Here is a 23,048-nt window from a genome sequence, read left to right as displayed (position 1 = left end):
GTAAAGTTTTTTTGTTTTTTTTAATTTTGCAAATTTAAATAAAATTAAAAAACACATGTACATAAGTATTCACAGCATTTACTCAATACTTTGTTGATGTACCTTTGAAGTGAAGTGAATTATATTTATATAGCGCTTTTCTCTCGTGACTCAAAGTGCTTTACATAGTGAAACCCAATATCTAAGTTACAATTAAACCAGTGTGGGTGGCACTGGGAGCATCTGGGTAAAGTGTCTTGCCCAAAGACAAAACGGCAGTGACTAGGACGGCAGAAGCGGGGATCGAACCTGGAACCCTCAAGTTGCTGGCAGGGCCGCTCTACCAACCGAGCTATACCGCCCTTTGGCAGCCTTTACAGCCTCAATTCTTTTTGAATACGATGCCATAAGCTTGGCACACCTATCTTTGGGCAGTTTCGCCCATTCCTCTTTTCCCATTCCTCTTTGCAGCACCTCTCGAGGGCCATCAGATTGGACGGTAAGCGTTGGTTTTAATCCAGGATGTCTCTGTACATTGCTGCATTCATTGTAGTCTAGTCAGGAAGTTGACTAGGAACCCGATGGTCACTCTGTCAGAGCTAAAGCATTCTTCTGTGGAGAGAAGAGAACCTTCCAGAAGGACAACCATCCCTGCAGCAATCCAAAAATCAGGCCTGTATGGTATAGTGGCCAGACGAAAGCCATTTCTTGGTAAAAAAAAAAAGTTTGCCAACATGCACCTGAAAGACTCAGAACATGAGAAACAAAATACTCTGGCCTGATGAGACAAAGATTGAACTCTTTGGTGTGAATACCGGGCATCATGTTTAAAAGAAACCAGGCACTGCTCATCACCAGGCCAATACCATCCCTAATGTGTAGCATGGTGGTGGCAGCATCATGCTAATGGGGATGTTTTTTTTTGTTTGTTTTTTTTTTTACTTTTGTTTTGGGGATTTTTGACAAATAGAGTCCAGCAATACAATTAAACAAATGTTCTTTTTTCTCCCCTAAACAAGTAACCCACAATAATTATATATGTATATAAAAAAACAAAAAACTAGAAAAATAAAAAACATGCGTCAGTCAAATAAGTACATGTAAATATTGACATGAACCCACAGACAACTGCACTCCTGAATGCTCCCAACACAGTGCAGCAATACCCAAAAACAGTCTTTCAATTTAGCACAATGAGTCTTTTAGCCACCAAAGTAGTAAATGCTACCACATTATTTTTAGATTTGCTAAGAGAAGATGAAAATGGGGCTACCCCAAATAGTCCGCTTAGGAGGGTTCAGTTCGATCTTTTCGCCAATTACCAAAAAATAAGTAATACAAATCTCAGTCCAATAACTGCCTAGGGATCTGCAAAACCAAAACATACGTATTAGGTTAACTGGAGACTGTTGGCACCGTTTAAATAAAAGATATTCCGTCATACATCTTAGCCAGCCGTACCTTGGTGTAATAGATATGATGTATTAGTTTGTATTGAATAAGGCTGTGTCCAGCACAAATAAAAGACTTATAAACTCTACTTAAAATCTCTGTCCAGCTCTCCTCAGACAGGGTCACTCCTATGTCACCCTCCTAAAGTGACTTAATTGAGTTTAGTTGTTTTTTTATTGTAAATTCATGTAATTGATCCTTTTATAGTCGGAAATGGTGTCAAAAAAGCATTTAAAATTGTCAGTTGGTAAGTTTGGAAACCTAGGAAAATTATTACAAACAAAACTGCGGATCTGCAGATATCTAAAAAATTGTTGATTAAGCAGTGAACATAAGTTGCTGGAAAAAGGCAAAAGTGTTGTCAATGTATACATCTTTAATGTTGTTGATCCTCAGACTTGACCATCTTAAAAAGGCACTATCGACAAAGTGTGAGAGAATGCATGATTAGCAGTGATGGTTGTTAGGTATGCAGATAGTCTGTAAACCAAAATAACGCTTGAACTGAACCTTTATTCTGAATTTGGTTTTTACGATTACATTTTTCGTAAAAGCGGATATAGAAGAGTGGATGAGAGCGTGAACCAGAGCCCTAAGAGATACTGGTGTCATAATGGCAGGGGATCAAATCTTTCATATTGCAGCCAATATTTAAGAATTCTAATGTTAGTGACCCAGTAGTAAAATCAAAAGTTTGGTTTTGCTAATACTCCTGAAGATTTGCGTCTCTGTAAATATTGTTTGCGTAACCTGTGAGTCATTTTATTCTAAATTAAGTCTAAAATCTAATTTAGAAAAGAAGGGCTGAGGGAGAAAAAGTGGTATACACTGGAACAAATAGATACATTGCACAAGTACATTCATTTTAACAGAGTTGACACAAGCCACTGTAGATTAATTAGTTAGACCAGCGATCAAAATTTCCCTGATTCTGAACAACAATGGAACAAAGTTGGCTTTATAAAGCTCTGCAAGCGTATGTGTGACCCAGACACCCAAGTATGTGAAACTTTGCGAGGCAATTTTAAAAGGAAAATTGTGCAAATTATATTTCTCAGCAGTATAATTTATAGGAAATATTTCACTTTTACCCAAGTACAATTATGTCCAAAAGCTTAGAGACTACTCTAGGCACCTGGGACCGAGACGGAGATGCCAGAGACATAAGGAGGTCATCTGCATAAAGAGACTTTCACCTGCATATTGTGTCGACATATGCCCGTAATAAGCGGGTTGGTAGGAAGCGCTATTGACCAAGGCTCAATGGCAAGAGTGAAAAGCAATGGGCTCAGGGGGCAGCCCTGCCACGTGGAACGGTAAAAGCAAAAATATTTAGAATAAATACAATTTTTCCGGACCTAGCCCCCAGGAGATTAATTTTGGAGCTTATCCATGAAATACAATTGTTACCAAAGCCGAATCTATATAGGACATAAAATATATTTTTTCCACTCCACTCGGTCAACTGCCTTCTCAGCATCCATAGATATCACTGCCTCTTCAGTGTTAAGAGCAGGCACATAATACAATATATTGAAAAGACGTCGAAGATCAGAAAAGGAGTGCCATTCCGAAAAAACACGATTTGATTTGCAATAATAATAGAATGGAGAATACTATCCAGACGTAAAGGCAGCAGTTTGGATAATAATTTAAAATACACATTTAATAGGCTAATAGGACGATATGAAGTGCACGACAGAGGGTCTTTTGTCTTTCTTCAAGAGGAGAGAAATTTAGCGTTTGTGGGAGGTGGCTAGATTCAATCGATTCATTGTACATGTCCAATAATAGTTTATTTCAAAACTTTTTGAAAAATTGGCGAGCATAGCCATTTGGTCCCAGGGATTTCCGTTTTGTGGTGATAACACTGCAACATTTATTTCTGCAACAGTAATTGGTCTCTCTAACTACCACAGCGGACTGATAAACCGAGAGGATGTCCAGATTGGCAAAAAAAATGATCAAACTCAAGAGTAGGACAATGAGAGGATGAGTAGAGGGACGCATAGAAATTCTTAAATAAATTATTAGTCTCAAGATCATTCGTAACTATACCTAAATCGCATTGAATCTGCGGAATATAATGGGATGCTGATATCTGGCGTAGTTGATGACTAGCTTAATCGGCATGTTCATAAAACAGATCTTGAACAGAATATTTGTTCAGTAGCACGGTCTGTCGCAAGGACATCAAGTTCAGCCTGTAGTGAAAGGCTTTCCTTATTAGTATCTGGGTTTTGACAGGTAGAGTACAAGTTATCTAACAGAGATATGCGCTGTGTCAAACAAGTCAATTTATTCTTTCTGAGTTTTTTCTCATAACTTATATAGGGTATTATATGCCTAATGTATGCCTTCAGCACCTCCAGCGTACAAAGGCCGACAACCCCGGGAGTCTTGTTCAAGAGTACAAAAAACCTATTTGACGTGAAACAAAATCCAAAAAGTTCTCATTTAAAAGTAATCATATATTTAGACACCATAGCGCACGTGTGGTTGTCAGGTTTCTAAAGAGTAAATCCATTGAAATTGGAGCATGATTGGAGATAACAATTGCATCATAATTGCACATAGACATAGAATAAAGTAATTTATTATCAGCTGGAATGTAGTAAATGTGGGTAAAAGTTTCAAGAACGTTAAAGAAAAAGGAGTATTTCCTTCTAGAGGGATTAAAAAACCCATAAAAGACTGAAATCATTTAGCTGACCTTGATGGTGGGCAAGTTTGGGTGATGAGCGATTGAGCTGGAGATCGAGCCAACAGTTAAAGTCTCCTAGTACATTGACAAGTCAGGGAAATTCAGAAATAGACGTTTGAAAAAGGTGTCATCGTCATAGTTGGGAGTTGGAGTTCGGGTGTTGGAAATCTGGCCAGTGACGGTAACATACCTCCAATTGGAATCGGAAATACTTTTCGAGTGTACAAAAGGTCTAGATGTATGTAGCAAAATAGCAACGGCGTTCGATTTGCCCGAACATGAAGAGTGGTAAGTCTGTCCTCTCCTCAGCCTCAAGCGATCAGAAGGTTTAAAATGAGGTTAGCTGGGCGCCCAGATGACGGAGATTATTTATTTACTTACCTAGTTTTCATAGGATAATTAAACCTGCTCTCGAATGGCTACATAACAGCCGCTATCTCACCTCTGACAACAAATTTAGGATTGTCAGGGATGTCGGCTCACACTTACGTTTATTTTGTGACTCATACTCTTAAAAAAGGCCGAGTCGACGACCGACTCCTCCATCATACCTTGGATCCGGAGACGCACAAGGCTTGGAGTGACCTGGCTATTCGGATTTCCCTTGACCAAACATCGCAGAACTCAGAGGCGCAATCTATAAAAAAGAAGCTGCGCAAGACAGGCCAGTAAAAAGTAGAGTAGCTGGAGGTCACATTTCCACAGAGCCCCCGCTAAGCACACCTTGCACCGACCATGCTCAGCCGGAAGTCTGTGTGGATTTTTTTTAGTGCAGGAACTGGTGTAACCCGCCTTCCGCCTGAATGCAGCTGGGATAGGCTCTACAGCCACCCCCACCTCCCTCACCTACCCCCCACCTCCCCCACCCCACCCCCGCCGCCCCCACCCCCGTCCCCCAGCTGTGCAAAACTGCCAAAGATATGTATGCCAAGCTTGTAGCATCATATTCAAAAAGACTAGAGGCTTTAAATGATGCCAAAGGTGCATCAACAAAGTAAAGCAAATGCTATCAATACTTATGTACATGTTATTTTTATTTTTTTCATTAGCAAAATGTTAAAGTATTGAGCAAAGGCTGTGAACACTTATATAAATTAGCAACATTTTCTAAAAAAAAAAAAAAAAAAAAAGGTCACATTATTATTATGGTGTATTGTCTGTAGAATTTGTGGCAGCTCCTCTCTGAGCTGCCACCTTACCGTGGTAGAGGAGTTTGCGTGTCCCAATGATCCTAGGAGCTATGTTGTCCGGGGGCTTTATGCCCCCTGGTAGGGTCTCCCAAGACAAACTGGTCCTAGGTGAGGGATCAGACAAAGAGCAGCTCGAAGACCTCCATGACGAATAAAAACAAAGGACCCAGATTTCCCTCGCCCGGACGCGGGTCACCGGGGCCCCCCTCTGGAGCCAGGCCCGGAGGTGGGGCACGATGGCGAGCGTCTGGTGGCCGGGCCTGTCCCCATGGGGCCCGGCCGGGCACAGCCCGAAGAGGCAACGTGGGTCCCCCCTCCAATGGGCTCACCACCCATAGCAGGGGCCATAGAGGTCGGGTGCATTGTGAGCTGGGCGGCAGGCGACGGCAGGGCACTTGGCGGTCCGATCCTCGGCTACAGAAGCTAGCTCTTGGGACGTGGAACGTCACCTCGCTGGGGGGGAAGGAGCCTGAGCTAGTGCGCGAGGTTGAGAAGTTCCGGCTAGATATAGTCGGACTCACTTCGACGCACAGCAAGGGCTCTGGAACCAGTTCTCTCGAGAGGGGCTGGACTCTCTTCCACTCTGGCGTTGCCGGCAATGAGAGGCGACGGGCTGGGGTGGCAATTCTTGTTGCCCCCCGGCTCAGAGCCTGCACGTTGGAGTTCAACCCGGTGGACGAGAGGGTAGTTTCCCTCCGCCTTCGGGTGGGGGGACGGGTCCTGACTGTGGTTTGCGCTTACGCGCCAAACCGCAGCTCAGAGTACCCACCCTTTTTGGATTCGCTCGAGGGAGTACTTGAGAGTGCTCCCCCGGGTGATTCCCTCGTTCTACTGGGGGACTTCAATGCTCATGTTGGCAGCGACAGTGAAACCTGGAGAGGCGTGATTGGGAAGAATGGCCGCCCGGATCTGAACCCGAGTGGTGTTCTGTTATTGGACTTTTGTGCCCGTCACAGATTGTCCATAATGAACACCATGTTCGAACATAAGGGTGTCCATATGTGCACTTGGCACCAGGACGCCCTAGGCCGCAGTTCCATGATCGACTTTGTAGTTGTGTCATCGGATTTGCGGCCTCATGTTTTGGACACTCGGGTGAAGAGAGGGGCGGAGCTTTCAACCGATTACCACCTGGTGGTGAGTTGGCTGCGATGGTGGGGGAGGATGCCGGACAGACCTGGCAGGCCCAAACGCATTGTGAGGGTTTGCTGGGAACGTCTGGCAGAGTCTCCTGTCAGAGAGAGTTTCAATTCCCACCTCCGGAAGAACTTTGAACATGTCACGAGGGAGGTGCTAGACATTGAGTCCGAGTGGACCATGTTCCGCACCTCTATTGTCGAGGCAGCTGATTGGAGCTGTGGCCGCAAGGTAGTTGGTGCCTGTCGTGGCGGTAATCCTAGAACCCGTTGGTGGACACCGGCGGTGAGGGATGCCGTCAAGCTGAAGAAGGAGTCCTATCGGGTTCTTTTGGCTCATAGGACTCCTGAGGCAGCGGACAGGTACCGACAGGCCAAGCGGTGTGCGGCTTCAGCGGTTGCGGAGGCAAAAACTCGGACATGGGAGGAGTTCGGGGAGGCCATGGAAAACGACTTCCGGCCGGCTTCGAAGCGATTCTGGACCACCATCCGCCGCCTCAGGAAGGGGAAGCAGTGCACTATCAACACCGTGTATGGTGAGGATGGTGTTCTGCTGACCTCGACTGCGGATGTTGTGGATCGGTGGAGGGAATACTTCGAAGACCTCCTCAATCCCACCAACACGTCTTCCTATGAGGAAGCAGTGCCTGGGGAATCTGTGGTGGGCTCTTCTATTTCTGGGGCTGAGGTTGCTGAGGTAGTTAAAAAGCTCCTCGGTGGCAAGGCCCCGGGGGTGGATGAGAGCCGCCCGGAGTTCCTTAAGGCTCTGGATGCTGTGGGGCTGTCTTGGTTGACAAGACTCTGCAGCATCGCGTGGACATCGGGGGCGGTACCTCTGGATTGGCAGACCGGGGTGGTGGTTCCTCTCTTTAAGAAGGGGAACCGGAGGGTGTGTTCTAACTATCGTGGGATCACACTCCTCAGCCTTCCCGGTAAGGTCTATTCAGGTGTACTGGAGAGGAGGCTACGCCGGATAGTCGAACCTCGGATTCAGGAGGAACAGTGTGGTTTTCGTCCTGGTCGTGGAACTGTGGACCAGCTCTTTACTCTCGGCAGGGTCCTTGAGGGTGCATGGGAGTTTGCCCAACCAGTCTACATGTGTTTTGTGGACTTGGAGAAGGCATTCGACCGTGTCCCTCGGGAAGTCCTGTGGGGAGTGCTCAGAGAGTATAGGGTATCGGACTGTCTGATTTTGGCGGTCCGCTCCCTGTATGATCAGTGTCAGAGCTTGGTCCGCATTTCCGGCAGTAAGTCGGACACGTTTCCAGTGAGGGTTGGACTCCGCCAAGGCTGCCCTTTGTCACCGATTCTGTTCATAACTTTTATGGACAGAATTTCTAGGCGCAGTCAAGGCGTTGAGGGGATCTGGTTTGGTGGCTGCAGGATTAGGTCTCTGCTTTTTGCAGATGATGTGGTCCTGATGGCTTCATCTGGCCAGGATCTTCAGCTCTCCCTGGATCGGTTCGCAGCCGAGTGTGAAGCGACTGGGATGAGAATCAGCACCTCCAAGTCCGAGTCCATGGTTCTCGCCCGGAAAAGGGTGGAATGCCATCTTCGGGTTGGGGAGGAGATCTTGCCCCAAGTGGAGGAGTTCAAGTACCTCGGGGTCTTGTTCACGAGTGAGGGAAGAGTGGATCGTGAGATCGACAGGCGGATCGGTGCGGCATCTTCAGTAATGCGGACGCTGTATCGATCCGTTGTGGTGAAGAAGGAGCTGAGCCGGAAGGCAAAGCTCTCAATTTACCGGTCGATCTACGTTCCCATCCTCACCTATGGTCATGAGCTTTGGGTTATGACCGAAAGGACAAGATCACGGGTACAAGCGGCCGAAATGAGTTTCCTCCGCCGGGTGGCAGGGCTCTCCCTTAGAGATAGGGTGAGAAGCTCTGTCATCCGGGGGGAGCTCAAAGTAAAGCCGCTGCTCCTCCACATTGAGAGGAGCCAGATGAGGTGGTTCGGGCATCTGGTCAGGATGCCACCCGATCGCCTCCCTCGGGAGGTGTTTGGGGCACGTCCGACCGGTAGGAGGCCACGGGGAAGACCCAGGACACGCTGGGAAGACTATGTCTCCCGGCTGGCCTGGGAACGCCTCGGGATCCCCCGGGAAGAGCTGGACGAAGTGGCTGGGGAGAGGGAAGTCTGGGCTTCCCTGCTTAGGCTGCTGCCCCCCCGACCCGACCTCGGATAAGCGGAAGAAGATGGATGGATGGATGTCTGTAGAATTTTAAGGACAAAAATTCATCTATTCCATTTTGGAATGAGGCTGTAACATAACAAAATATGGAAAAAGTGAAGGACTGTGAATACTTTCCGTTTGCACTGTAACTTTACTTCCCAGGCTTTGGCATCCTAGTGACGCAAAACATGAGAACCATATGATTTATAAAGTGTGATAACAACCATAAATTCTTCTGTGACTTAGAAAAGGGTTTGGCTGCTCAGTATTACAGTATATGAAGAACACAATAATTACTATCAATTGTACACAAATCCAGTTTTTGTAGATACTCCCTGTAAAACTGGTATTTTACAGAAGCAAACCAGAATAATGTTACGTTGTCATTACAGACAGTAATCAGGATTTGTTTAACAAATGCCAACTTGCATTTTTCCATGAATATCCAATGTAATATGCCATTAGTTGACCCGCAGAAGGCCGTTCAATGTTTCCAACAGGACTGCAGTCTATCTGTGGCACAGGGGTTTTGACGTAATCATCGACGCCGCATAATTGGCCCAAAAATTAGTAATTAGAAAAACATTTCTGTCATTTCTTTTTGCCGTTTTTGTAAATGTCACATAGACGGACGGAGTGAGTGAGGGAGAGGCACACAGCTGCACTCCCCAGGGGCGGAGCTGCAAGAGTGGCTGGGAGGGCAGTGCACAGGGGGACTAGGTCGCCGTGGGGACCTACCCGAGGACATGAGCTGGGCCCCTAACTCGGCTTTGGGCTGGGGACGATGGAAGGAGCTCAGATTATGAAAACAGTTGAACTCTGATCACCACTATTAAAAGTGCAGGACCTGTGTGGGCTTATAGTTTGCTTCATCCAGGATTAGTCATGGTTGCTAACAATTTAACAAGACTAACTTTAGTGATTTATTAGGTGTAAAAAATGTAATAAAATGTTGAGCTTTATCATTGGCTCTATTTTCACTCTCACATTTCACTTTGCAACATGCAAATTTACAAGTGGATCGAGCGCAAAAAAAGAAAAAAAAAAAGACCAATTGTGACAGTGGTGTACTATCTGTCTATCGACTGTGTTGAGTTCTTTCGACTGTCCGAAGGGGTTGCTAACCCAGGTTGCCGGCATGCGAGGCAAGCATGCTGACTACTGAGCTAAAAGGCCATACTTTATTGCTTGACACCGCAGGGTTTAAAGGGCATGTGCAAATCCCCACTGCTCGGCTCTAATTTGTTCCGCCACTGGCACTTGCTTTCATTTCTGTCTCCGAAAAACGTTGCTTGTTGCTTGTTTAAAAAAGATTGTCTCAAGGCAACAGTGCACTAACTTTTAGTAGGTGCGTTGCAGGTGACCTACTGAGACTGTTTGCACAATTGATAATAAGTGCAAAAGTGGTGCAGGCCGCCATATTTAAATTAGGTTTTTGCAACTACAAGAAAATTTAGTATTCCAAGAAGTTTTCCATTGGAGATGGAAATGGTTCCTTTTGGTGTCTAGCTCCAAATCAGACTTGGAAGGGGTCATTATTTAGATTTTTTTTTCTACATTTAAAACACTTGTGGTCTACATTAAATGTAATGGTGGTTCTGTGGTCCAAATGTTGCATAGATTTTGTTTTCCAAGCTGCTTTCTGACCGTGTCTTCAGGATGCGCCGTTTTGTGGGTGGTCTTATTTACGTGCCTCCACTTTGACTGCCTTTTTTCCCCACCCACTTCATTGTAGTTTGTAGGTAACAATAGGTAACAAAAGGTTGTTTTACATAATAGGTTCCATTTAAGCCATCGGGTAGATCAAAAAGGGAATTGCTGGATAGACGATATGTCTTTACTTCTGACAGTCCAAATATGTTGTCTGTCTCCTTCACGCCACAATGACTGCAGCCATTTGTGCTGTGCCAGTTTGCACGTACCTTCCAAACGTGCTAAAAAAAGACGCCAAAAAAAACAGCAGCCACAATGTGAAAAACTATTTGCGGCCGCTAAATGATTACAATTGGATCTCCTCATCCCGTATTTTGTGTCTTCTGGTATTATGCTTATATTCTGCATATACTGTTCATGCAACATGCTAAAAGCACACACTATTTTGCTCATTTGACAGATGCTCGTTGTCGCTTAGTCTACAACACTGATCTTTCCTGCTACGTCTTCTTTTTCTCTGGCAGACCAGTTCTAATGCATTGTTGAGAGAGGGGTGAACGGATTTTATTTGTGGCGATCCAAATAAATGTGTGGGAAACACTACAGTAGTGCTTATTTAAAGGGCAGGACTAGAGGCAGAGTTTCACAAACACAACTCAATCCAATCCAATCCACTTTATTTATATAGCACATTTAAACAACAAAATGTTTCCAAAGTGCTGCACAACAATATTAAAAACAATATAAAATAAATATGATTAAAAACGATTTTAAAGGGTAAAACCAATTAAAACAGTAAATAGAAATCAAAATTTTAAAAACACAGAGGACAACAGAGGACCACACAACTCACGTAGTGTTAAAAGCCAGAGAATAAAAGTGGGTCTTAAGACGAGACTTAAAACACTCTACTGTGGGAGCAGTTCGAACATGGAGGGGCAGAGTGTTCCAGAGCTTAGGGCCGACCACAGAGAAGGCCCTGTCTCCCCTAGTTTTCAGTCTCGTCTTGGGCACCACGAGCTGGAGCTGGCTCTCGGACCTCAGAGCGCGCGCAGGATTGTAAGTTTGGATGAGGTCCGAGATATAATGAGGTGCCAGTCCATGTAAAGCTTTAAAAACAAACAGCAAGGTTTTAAAAGCAATTCTAAAATGAACAGGGAGCCAGTGCAAACTCTCAAGGATTGGGGTTATATGCGGGCGTCTCCTGGCCCCTGTTAAAAGTCGTGCTGCCGCGTTCTGGACTAACTGCAACCGGGAGAGAGCTTTTTGGCTAATGCTAGCATAAAGTGCATTGCAGTAGTCTAGGCGACTTGAAATAAAAGCATGCACGACTTGTTCAAAAAGGTTAAAAGATAAAAACGGTTTTACCTTTGCTAAAAGACGAAGATGATAAAAACACGATTTTAAAACGCCATTGACTTGTTTGTCAAGTTTAAAATCGCTGTCTATAGTGACGCCAAGGCTGGTGACTTTGGGACGCACATCATTTTGCAATGGTCCCAAGTCAGTGAGGGCCGGACCAAAAACCAAAATTTCCGTTTTTCCCTCATTCATTATTTAAAAAATCTGGGCTAACCAAGCCTTGACGTCGCATAGACAGTTGAGAAGGGGTGTCAGGGGGTCGTGGCCTTTTGAAATCGGCATATAAATTTGGCAGTCGTCTGCATAAAAGTGATAAGACACTCCATGCCTCTTAAAAATCTCTCCAATCGGGAGGAGATATAAAGCGAACAGGATGGGGCCTAGAATAGATCCCTGGGGGACAACACAACCACAACTCAACCTCACATTTACCGTCCTGACTAACTCCACAAGACGGCAATAGTTGCATTACATCTAAAATTATAGCCATCATCCAGCATTCATGTTACACTTACTCCTACTGTTTACCATTAACTCATCAGTGCTTTTACTGCTGACTTGGTGGTTTGCTCCTTACAACATTAGTTGTGCTGTGCAATATACTTGTTCATGTGGTTAAAGTGAGATACCTTTTCCTTTACACTCATGCACTCCAAATCATTATTCATGTTTAAAAACAGAACTTGTTACCTAAAATATAAGGTGCTTCAATTGCCTGCTATATATATATGTATATATATATATATATATATGCTTATATATATATGCTTCAAATGCCTGCTATAATTAGAGCATTTACACTTACTAGACTATCAGTACTATAATAAGGATACAGTTAAATGAATACGTATTACAAATAGTACATACCTTGGTCAGGTTTTCATTTGTAGTTATCCTATTTTTTGTTAGTTTTTTAATTTAATTGTTTTTTAATTTTAGAGTGTCAAGTTTCGCCCTGCCCAGGAGAAGACTTGGACGTGTCTCCATGTCATCGCAAGGCTGTGGAGTCGGACAGCGAATGTCCTCCGTGGCCTTCACTGCGCATCAACATGGACGACAAAGTCAAACACGCTTCCTCGTATTGATTTTTACACTCCTTCTGCATCTAAGATGATCTTTTTGCTCTCTTCTTTCACTCTCCTTCGGCAGGGAGAAGAGAAGCGCCTCTCGGAAAAGTCTCTCCATCCTCCCGCCTCCTCCTCTTCCTCCCCGGCTTTGCTTCCTGACCAGCTGAAATGTAACATTCTCAAGGCTCAGATGGAGGCAGCGTTCAGGGTGGGTACCAGAGAAGATGTCCTTGTCAGACCGTTTGTCAAAATGCTTTCATGTGCATTCTTTTTGCACATAGAAGGAAGCTTCATCAAGTCTGAGAGGGAAGAACGCTAACCTGCCTCTCAAGGACAGGCGAGTTCTATTAATCTTTTCTTCTCTTTGTATGCCTACAAAAGTTCATTAAAACTGTATTGTCAACAATAAGTTTACTTAACTACAAACCCCGTTTCCATATGAGTTGGGAAATTGTGTTAGATGTAAATATAAACGGAATACAATGATTTGCAAATCCTTTTCAACCCATATTTAATTGAATGCACTACAAAGACAAGATATTTGATGTTCAAACTCATAAACTTTATTTATTTTTTTGCAAATAATAATTAACTTAGAATTTCATGGCTGCAACACGTGCCAAAGTAGTTGGGAAAGGGCATGTTCACCACTGTATTACATGGCCTTTCCTTTTAACAACACTCAGTAAATGTTTGGGAACTGAGGAGACACATTTTTTAAGCTTCTCAGGTGGAATTCTTTCCCATTCTTGCTTGATGTACGGTTTAAGTTGTTCAACAGTCTGGGGGTCTCCGTTGTGCTATTTTAGGCTACATAATGCGCCACACATTTTCAATGGGAGACAGGTCTGGACTACAGGCAGGCCAGTCTAGTACCCGCACTCTTTTACTATGAAGCCACGTTGATGTAACATGTGGCTTGGCATTGTCTTGCTGAAATAAGCAGGGGTATCCATGGTAACGTTGCTTGGATGGCAACATATGTTGCTCCAAAACCTGTATGTACCTTTCAGCATTAATGGTGCTTTAACAGATGTGAAAGTTACCCATGTCTTGGGCACTAATACACCTCCATACCATCACAGATGCTGGCTTTTCAACTTTGCGCTTATAACAATCCGGATGGTTCTTTTCCTCTTTGGTCCGAAGGACACGACGTCCACAGTTTCCAAAAACAATTTGAAATGTGGACTCGTCAGACCACAGAACACTTTTCCACTTTGTATCAGTCCATCTTAGATGAGCTCAAGCCCGACTGCATTTCTGGGTGTTGTTGATAAACGGTTTTCGCCTTGCATAGAAGAGTTTTAACTTGCATTAACAGATGTAGCGACCAACTGTAGTTACTGACAGTGGGTTTCTGAAGTGTTCCTGAGCCCACGTGGTGATATCCTTTACGCACTGATGTCGCTTGTTGATGCAGTACAGCCTGAGGGATCGAAGGTCACGGGCTTAGCTGCTTACGTGCAGTGATTTCTCTAGATTCTCTGAACCCTTTGATGATATTACGGACCGTAGATGGTGAAATCCCTAAATTCCTTGCAATAGCTGGTTGAGAAAGGTTTTTCTTAAACTGTTCAACAATTTGCTCACGCATTTGTTGACAAAGTGGTGACCCTCGCCCCATCCTTGTTTGTGAATGACTGAGCATTTCATGGAATCTACTTTTATACCCAATCATGGCACCCACCTGTTCCCAATTTGCCTGTTCACCTGTGGGATGTTCCAAATAAGTGTTTGATAAGCATTCCTCAACTTTATCAGTATTTATTGCCACCTTTCCCAACTTCTTTGTCACGTGTTGCTGGCATCAAATTCTAAAGTTAATAATTATTTGCAAAAAAATAAAAGGTTTATCAGTTTGAACATCAAATATCTTGTCTTTGTAGCATTTTCAACTGGATATGGGTTGGAAATTATTTGCAAATCATTGTATTCCGTTTATATTTACATCTAACACAATTTCCCAACTCATATGGAAACGGGGTTTGTACATGGGAATCTTTGGGCACCGCACGGTTTGATTTGTTTCCGATTGTTGGGGTAAGGATTCAATTCAGAATCGATTCTTGATTCAAAACGACTCTCAGTTCAAAACAATTCTCAAAATATATTATTTGGTTTGTAAATTATAATAAATGCCTTTTCAAAACATGTTGCAGGTTTCACAAGCTCGTCTTGGCGGCGGACGTACGATTTAAAAACGCAGTGTTGGCTTAAAAAAACTTATTTTTGAAAATTGTACTTTTACAATTTAATTTACAAAAATCACAGAATGTTAATCAATCTGGTAAAATAAAATGAAATAGAGCAACCCCAACTTCAACCCAATATCAGCTTAACAATACTTAGGATATGAATTTACAAAGCAACTGAGAAGACACACAAATACAATAATTGTTAAATACAATACTAGAAGAAGGAAAACCAAAGATTTATAAAAGCAACAGTATCAATAATATTTTTTAAAGTTTTAATTCAAAATTAGATTCTTAAAAAATAGCATATATATATATATATATATATATATATATATACACTGAACAAAAATATAAATGCAACACGTGTGTTTTTGCTCCCATTTTTAATGAGTTGAACTTAAATATCTAAAACTTTTACTAAATACACAAAAGACCCATACCTCTCAAATATTGTTCACAAATCTGTCTAAATCTGTGTTTGTGAGCACTTCTTCTTTGCCAAGATAATCCATTTCACAACATGATTATTGCACAGGTGTGTTTTAGGCTGCCCACAATAAAAGGCCACTCGAAAATGTGAAATTTTATCACACAGTATTGGGCCCCGTATTGTTTAAATTAAAACGTTGGTTTGATTTAAAAAAATTAATTGTTCCTAAACAAAACCAAATTAATGTTGTTCAGAAACTGTAAAGTACAAATAAATAGAACATTGGAAAAAGATAACACAGAAATTGAAAGAAAATATGGAACTAGAAGAGACAATTCCTGAAGGAATTGCGTGTGGATGCTCCAATGCTGAAGTTGAAGTGAAATGATGACAGAATGTAGTATGAATGTAAGAATAGTTTGAATGTTGGAATGGTTTGAATGTTGAAGAGCTGACGCTGAACTGGCCACTTTTGTGTTTTGTGGCCCAGCCAATTCAAAATAATCGTGAGCATGAAATATTTAACATCATCATATATAATGCAATTCCCTATAAAAAATATGTCAGGCAAAGAACTTCACTATTTGGAGTGTATTATCGGCCAGGAATAAAAAGCAAGGAGTAGAGAATGATGCAACGACTCCTACTTATGGAACTACAAAACCCCAAACCACGTTTGGCACGTTGTGTAATTCGTAAATAAAAACAGAATACAATGATTTGCAAATCCTTATACTCAATGGAATAGACTGCAAAGACAAGATATTTAATGTTTGAACTGAGAAACTTTTTTTTTTTGCAAATCATTAACTTACAATGTAATGGCAGCAACACATTGCAAAAAAGTTGGCACAAGGGCATTTTTACCACTGTGTTACATGGCCTTTCCTTTTAACAACACTCAGTAAACGTTTGAGAACTGAGGAGACCAATTTTTTAGGCTTTTCAGGTGGAATTCTTTCCCATTCTTGCTTGATGTACAGCTTAAGTTGTTCAACAGTCTGGGGTCTGCGTTGTCGTATTTTAGGCTTCATAATGCGCCACACATTTTCAATGGGAGACAGGTCTGGACTAAAGGCAGGCCAGTCTAGTACTTGCACTCTTTTACTATGAAGCCACGCTGTTGTAACACGTGGCTTGGCATAGTCTTGCTGAAATAAGCAGGGGCGTCCATGATAACGTTGCTTGGATGGCAACATATGTTGCTCCAAAACCTGTATGTACCTTTCAGCATGAATGATGCCTTCACAGATGTGTAAGTTACCCACGCCTTGGGCACTAATGCACCCCCATACCATCACAGATGCTGACTTTTTAACTTTGTGCCTAGAACAATCCGGATGGTTCTTTTCCTCTTTGGTCCGGAGGACACAACCTGCACAGTTTCCAAAAACAATTTGAAATGTGGACTCATCAGACCACAAAACACTTTTCCACTTTGCACCAGTCCATCTTAGATGAGCTTGGGCCAGCGAAGCCACTTACAGATGTAGCGACCAACTGTAGTTACTGACAGTGGTTTTCTGAAGTGTTCCTGAGCCCATGTGGTGATATCCTTTATACACTGATGTCGGTTTTTGATGTAGTACTGCCTGAGGGATCGAAGGTCACGGGCATGCAATGTTACGTGCAGTGATTTCTCCAGATTCTCTGAACCCTTTGATGATATTACGGACCTTAGATGGTGAAATCCCTAAATTCGTTGCAATAGATAAATAGATAGATAGTACTTTATTGATTCCTTCAGGAGAGTTCCCTCAGGAAAATTAAAATTGCAGCAGCAGTGTACAGAATTGAAATCGAATTTAAAAAGTAAAAAGTAAATAATGGGGGTATAAATGGTAACAAAATACAAAAATATTGCAATAAGAATAAAAATAAAAAGCAACAATGAAAATAAAAATATAACAGTAAAATAAGAATATAACAAGAGAAACTAGGCAGTAGTGACCATGTTATGAAAAAGTATTGCACTGTTATTGTTTTGCATCCCCTGTCATCCTAGTACCCCCCTACCCCCCAGAGAGGAGATGTTCAGTCTAATGGCGTGTGGGACAAATGAGTTTTTTAGTCGATTAGTCCTGCACTTGGGATGAAGCAGTCTAGCACTGAACAGGCTCCTCTGGCTACTGATAAAGGTATGCAGAGGGTGACTGGCATCATCCAGGATGCTCACTAGTTTTTCCACAGTCCTCTTCTCTGCCACCGTCACCAGTGAGTCCAGTTTTATTCCGATCGTAGAACCGGCCCGCCTGATCAGTTTCTCCAGTCTGGAGCAGTCCTTCTCAGATGTACTGCCCCCCCCCCCCCAGGCACACTACGATGTAGTACAGAACACTGGCAACCACAGACTGGTAGTTAGCTCGTTGAGAAATGCTGTTCTTAAACTGTTCGACAATTTGCTTACGCATTTGTTCACAAAGTGGTGACCCTCGCCCCATCCTTGTTTGTGAATGACTGAGCATTTCATGGAAGCTGCTTTTATACCCAATCATGGCACCCACCTGTTCCCAATTAGCCTGTTCACCTGTGGGAGTTTCCAAATAAGTGTTTGATGAGCATTCCTCAACTTACTCAGTCTGTTTTGCCACTTGTGCCAGCTTTTTTGAAACATGTTGCAGGCATCAAATTCCAAATGAGCTGATATTTGTAAAAAATAACAACATTTTCCAGTTCAAACGTTAAGTATCTTGCCTGTGAAGACTCAATTGAATATAGGTTGAAAAGGATTTGCAAATCATTGTATTCTGTTTTTATTTCCCATTTACCGTACACAACGTGCCAACTTCACTGGTTTTAGGGTTTGTAGTTCATCATTTTACAATTGTGATTTAGAGGTGTGTTGAGAGTATGGTGTCATTTCCTATAATGCTCAAAATGACTACACAAAGCACACATGTGGGTTATACTACATGTACTTAGTAAAATACACTTAAACAAGAATAGATTAAGGAAAAGAGACTTTTATATTTTGGTGTGTCTTTGGGCTTTCCCAACCATCAAGTGTGAAACTACACAACCAAGTAATTTTATTGTTTGATGCCCAACGTTCTATACCTACGACTTAGAAGCTCCCTGGGAGAAGATACAGTAAGTAACTAATTTAAAGGGGCGGGGTCAGCAGTGCCTCATTTGCATGAGACAGGACAGCCCCAAAACGGGCTGCTCTAAACCGGACTGGTAATAGAGGGATTTAGGTGTATTGTTATTATGGCCACAGATATCGGTTAGTTTGTTAAATTATTCCAGTATTCTGATAAACCCCACTTTAAAGCCTCAATGCGCATTTTAGGACAAATAGTGGAAATATAGAAATCTTTTTCTGCTTGCCATTACCTTTTTATAACACTGTCTGGGCACTCCATGCAGTCTGGATTTTAGCAATTTTTGTTAGTTGCACTCATTAAACGATTACTCAAAGCACGGGAATATAAAATAAAGTTTTTTTCTAATCGATTTAACCGAATAACCGTTGCAGCCCAAGTGGTTATTATCGATCTTTGGGATATTTACACTTAAGTATGTCACAGATAAGTTAGGACACGTAGAAACTATTTTTAGTCTGTGAACATATGTTATAATATGTGTCTTTATCCCACAGTTTGGATTTAGTTCTTTACTTTTCTGTGTTTAGTATAATTTCCTGTCCTGGTGCTCTTGTTTTAGTAGTACTTCCTGCTGGACTCCTTGTTGTGTTGCACCTTCACTTTCTGCTTAGTTTTTTTTGCCAGCGCACCTGTTTTCTATCGGTGATTAAGTGTATTTAGGTTCACATGTTTGCTCCTTGCCACCGCTGTGATTTAGATGACCATAGTAACTAGTATATCATGCAAAAGCGCAGATTCCAACCATTAAAATACTTTGTATAGTTTAAGACTTACGGTTATTTGAAAGCATCACTGCACATCATAATTGCAGCTAGATTATAAATAAATATTTATGAATGAAGTAATCATCTTTGTTGTTAGTAAGCACGTGCCTAAAATAACTTAAGCTGAATTTAGAAGTCGATGTAAGTACTAGTAATTAAATATGTGTACGCTTTATTATGTGATTAGTCGACTAATCGTTAAGATAATCGTTGAATAATTGACTATCAAAATAATTGTTAATTGCAGCCCTATTGTACATTGTGTTCATGACTAGTGATGAGTAGCTAATTCTGTATTTTTAGAGGTGCAAGCTTAATTCAAAGCAAGCATGTCTGATAGAAAGCCCTTGAAAGTAAGTCTCTAATTTTCAAAACGCGCTAGCTCGATGCTAATTTACATTTACATTGGATATGCCATAGACATGCTACTGATTAGCATCAGTGATTTTACATGGCGATTTCAACATCTCCAAATGTAATTTAATACTGTATAACTATAACTAAGAAGCATGTTACACTTAAACAGTTAGTGGGAGTAAGTACAATACTTACAGTACAAACACATTTGTAAGACTCAGCAAAAGACAATAATGGCACATTCAACCTAATGGCAAAGACTACTTCCTGACTACGACAACACACCGAGGACAAAATAAAGGGAATATAATTCTTGCAAATGACACTCAGAAATGTAAGAAAACAAGATTGTGTGTTAAACATACTTTAAAAAAGCTGATTCTGCAACTGTTCAGCACATTTATCATCCTCAGCTCACTGTATATGTTAAATGAAAAATGTTAGATTTGATTATTAAACAAATGAGCATTTACTTACACATGAACACACACAAAAGTGCCGAAAATCTGTACCGTATCGATTCAAATACAAAATGCACTCACTTAAACAGTTAGTGGAAGTAAGTACAATACTTTCAGTACAAACACTTTTGTAAGACTCAGCAAAAGACAATAATGGCGCATTCAACCTAATGGCAAAGACTACTTCCTGACTACGGCAACACACCGAGGAAAAAATGAAAGGAATATAATTCTTGCAAATGAGACTCAGAAATGTAAGAAAACAAGATTGTGTGTTAAACATTCTTTAAAAAAGCTGATTCTGCAACTGTTCAGCACATTTATCATCCTCAGCTCACTGTATATGTTAAATGAAAAATGTTAGATTTGATTATTAAACAAATGAGCATTTACTTACACATGAACTGACACAAAAGTGCCGAAAATCTGTACCGTATCGATTCAAATACAAAATGCACTCACTGCAAAAAGTCAGTGTTCAAAAACAAGAAAAAAGAAATACAAAAATTAAGGGTATTTTATTTGAACTAAGCAAAATTATCTGCCAATAGAACAAGAAAATGTGGCTTGTCAAGACTTTCCAAAACAAGTAAAATTAGCTAACCTCAATGAACCCAAAAATACCTTAAAATAAGTATATTCTCATTAATAACAAGTGCACTTTTCTTGGTAGAAAAAAAAAGAGAACTTTTTGCTCAATATGTTGAAAAATATTCTTAAATTAAGTAAATGCTAGTGCCATTATCTTGACATAATGATATGCGCTCGGCATTACATTTCTTGAAACCAGCAAACTTATACTAAAAACTAATTTATTGTTCCTGATGGAAAGGCAACAAGGCAACCGCTTGTTATTCTCGGGGTCTACTAGCCGCTCAGGCAAATCATAAGGTCTAAAAATGCATTTTCCCATCGATAACATGACATCATCGCGCCAAGTGCGTGCTCTTTCAGTCAATTAGTGCACATATATACAGTCCAGCCCCCGGCCAAAAAATGTTTTATTGTAATTTTGAAGAATTCATTGGAATGTGCATGAACTATTTCTGTTCAAAATTGTTTGAAATGTTAACTGTCAGTTTACTGTACTGTGCCAACTGTACTACTACATGAGTACGTATTTTCTATTGTTTCATTGAAAATAAAACAGCAAAGTCCATTTGGCTGTCATCCGTTTTAATTTTGAGACAAAATTGTGTCAAAGACATGATTTGTTTTTGCATGCTTGAAATAAGACATTATTACTTTAAAAAAGTAGTTTTATACTTGTGAGTGTTGATGACACAGCTTTGCATCAGTTGATATTCTAGTTTCAAGCATGTTTTACTCAATATAGGTCATAAAATCTCAGCTACAAGCTGTAATATCTTACTGAGATAATTTAGGACCAAATCTAAGGATATACGATAATATCGGCCGATAAATGCGTTAAAATGTAATATCGGAAATTAACGGTATGTTTTTTTTTATTATCGGTATCGTTTTTTTTTTGGTGTTTTTATTAAATCAACATAAAAAACACAAGATACACTTACAATTAGTGCACCAACCCAAAAAACCTCCCTCCCCCATTTACACTCCTTCACACAAAAGGGTTTTTTCTTTCTGTTATTAACATTCTGGTTCCTGCATTATGTATCAATATATATCAATACAGTCTGCAAGGGATACAGTCCGTAAGCACACATGATTGTGCGTGCTGCTGGTCCACTAATAGTACTAACCTTTAACAGTTAATTTTACTCATTTTCATTAATTACTAGTTTATATGTAACTGTTTTTATATTGTTCTACTTAATTTTTTATTCAAGAAAATGTTTTTAATTTATTTATCTTATTTTATTAGTTTAAAAAAAAATTAGGCATAATAATGTGTTAATTCCACGACTGCATGTATCTGTTGATATCGGTATCGGTTGATATCGGTAATTAAGGAGTTGGACAATATCGGAATATCGGATATCGGCAAAAAGCCATTATCGGACATCCCTGACCAAAACACTCTAACATAAATCTGCTTAGTGAGAAGAATTATCTTATCAGACAGAAAATAAGCAAATATCACCCTTATTTGAGATATTTAATCTTACTTAGATTTCAGTTTTTGCAGTGCTCTTCCCTTTTCATGGCTAAAGCGTCTCTTTGGTTTCCAGGTATCAGAATTCCTCTCAAGACTCGCTGGTATCCACTTTGCCTGCAGAGAAACTGTCCCTCAGACCAGATGCCCAATCCAGCACGGGCACCAACCGCAGGAAACGTCTAGTCAGACAGTTCAGCTTGTGAGTTTGCTGCCGCAGTGTCCTCAGTGTGCACTTTATGCCTTTTACTCACTGGAAGACTTCACTCCTCTAAAACAAGCGTGTCCCTCTTTCTCTCTCTCTCTCTCTCTCACTCTCTCTCTCTCTCTCTCTCTCTCTCTCTCTCTCTCCCTCTGGATTAGTAACCATGAAGATGAAGACGACCTTCCTGAAGCTCTTGCAGCCATGTCCTGTGAGAGCACAGCCAAGTCAGGCTCCAGCAGCTCGCTGGACAAACAAATACAGCCATCTATTTACCCACAGGTAATCACGGACGTCGCCTGGCAACAGCCGTCTATTTACCCACAGGTAATCACGGACGTCGCCTGGCAACAGTCATGACGACAAAGAATTCATCCTGTTTGTGTGCATCAGGTGGACACTGTGCCAACTGTGAAGGGTGGTAGTCCATGCTGTGTGTCCCCTTTGCCATCTCCCCACCTCTCTCCTTCCTGCTACTGTAGTCCCCTCCCTCACCTGGTCCCTTACCTTGCAGCCCATCACGCCAGGTAACACACACCTCCTCCACATCGCCATCATTCAGTCTACAACAATATACAATCTCCAATGTGTCTAAAATAACCTAACAATGAATAAAATATCATTCAAAAATATATTTTTTTAAATACATATGTTTTGAATGTCAAATTGACATAAAATATTATTAAATATATTTTATAATATATTAACAAAAGAGATTGTGAAAACTATG

The 23,048-nt window shown here is 41.4% G+C and overlaps 1 protein-coding gene across 7 annotated transcripts in view; it reads left to right on the top strand.

Annotated features, from left to right (window-relative positions):
- Positions 1-23,048, top strand: part of epb41l4b (erythrocyte membrane protein band 4.1 like 4B) — an 86,596-nt gene that overhangs the window by 56,710 nt on the left and 6,838 nt on the right. The window contains exons 17-22 of one of the 7 annotated variants that reach the window (XM_061955191.1): positions 12,592-12,713; positions 12,802-12,927; positions 13,004-13,056; positions 22,193-22,318; positions 22,480-22,600; positions 22,712-22,845. In XM_061955191.1, coding sequence (XP_061811175.1) covers positions 12,592-12,713; positions 12,802-12,927; positions 13,004-13,056; positions 22,193-22,318; positions 22,480-22,600; positions 22,712-22,845 — 682 coding nt within the window. Of the gene's footprint in view, positions 1-12,591; positions 12,714-12,801; positions 12,928-13,000; positions 13,057-22,192; positions 22,319-22,479; positions 22,646-22,711; positions 22,846-23,048 lie in introns of those variants that run through there. The other 6 variants (XM_061955175.1, XM_061955184.1, XM_061955167.1 and 3 more) reach the window with 6 other exon arrangements.

The sequence above is a fragment of the Nerophis lumbriciformis genome, linkage group LG04 (genome assembly GCF_033978685.3).
Source record: "Nerophis lumbriciformis linkage group LG04, RoL_Nlum_v2.1, whole genome shotgun sequence".
Lineage (NCBI taxonomy): Eukaryota > Metazoa > Chordata > Actinopteri > Syngnathiformes > Syngnathidae > Nerophis > Nerophis lumbriciformis.
The sequence above is the reverse complement of the archived record's forward strand: the minus strand, read 5'-3'. Positions and strand labels throughout refer to the sequence as shown.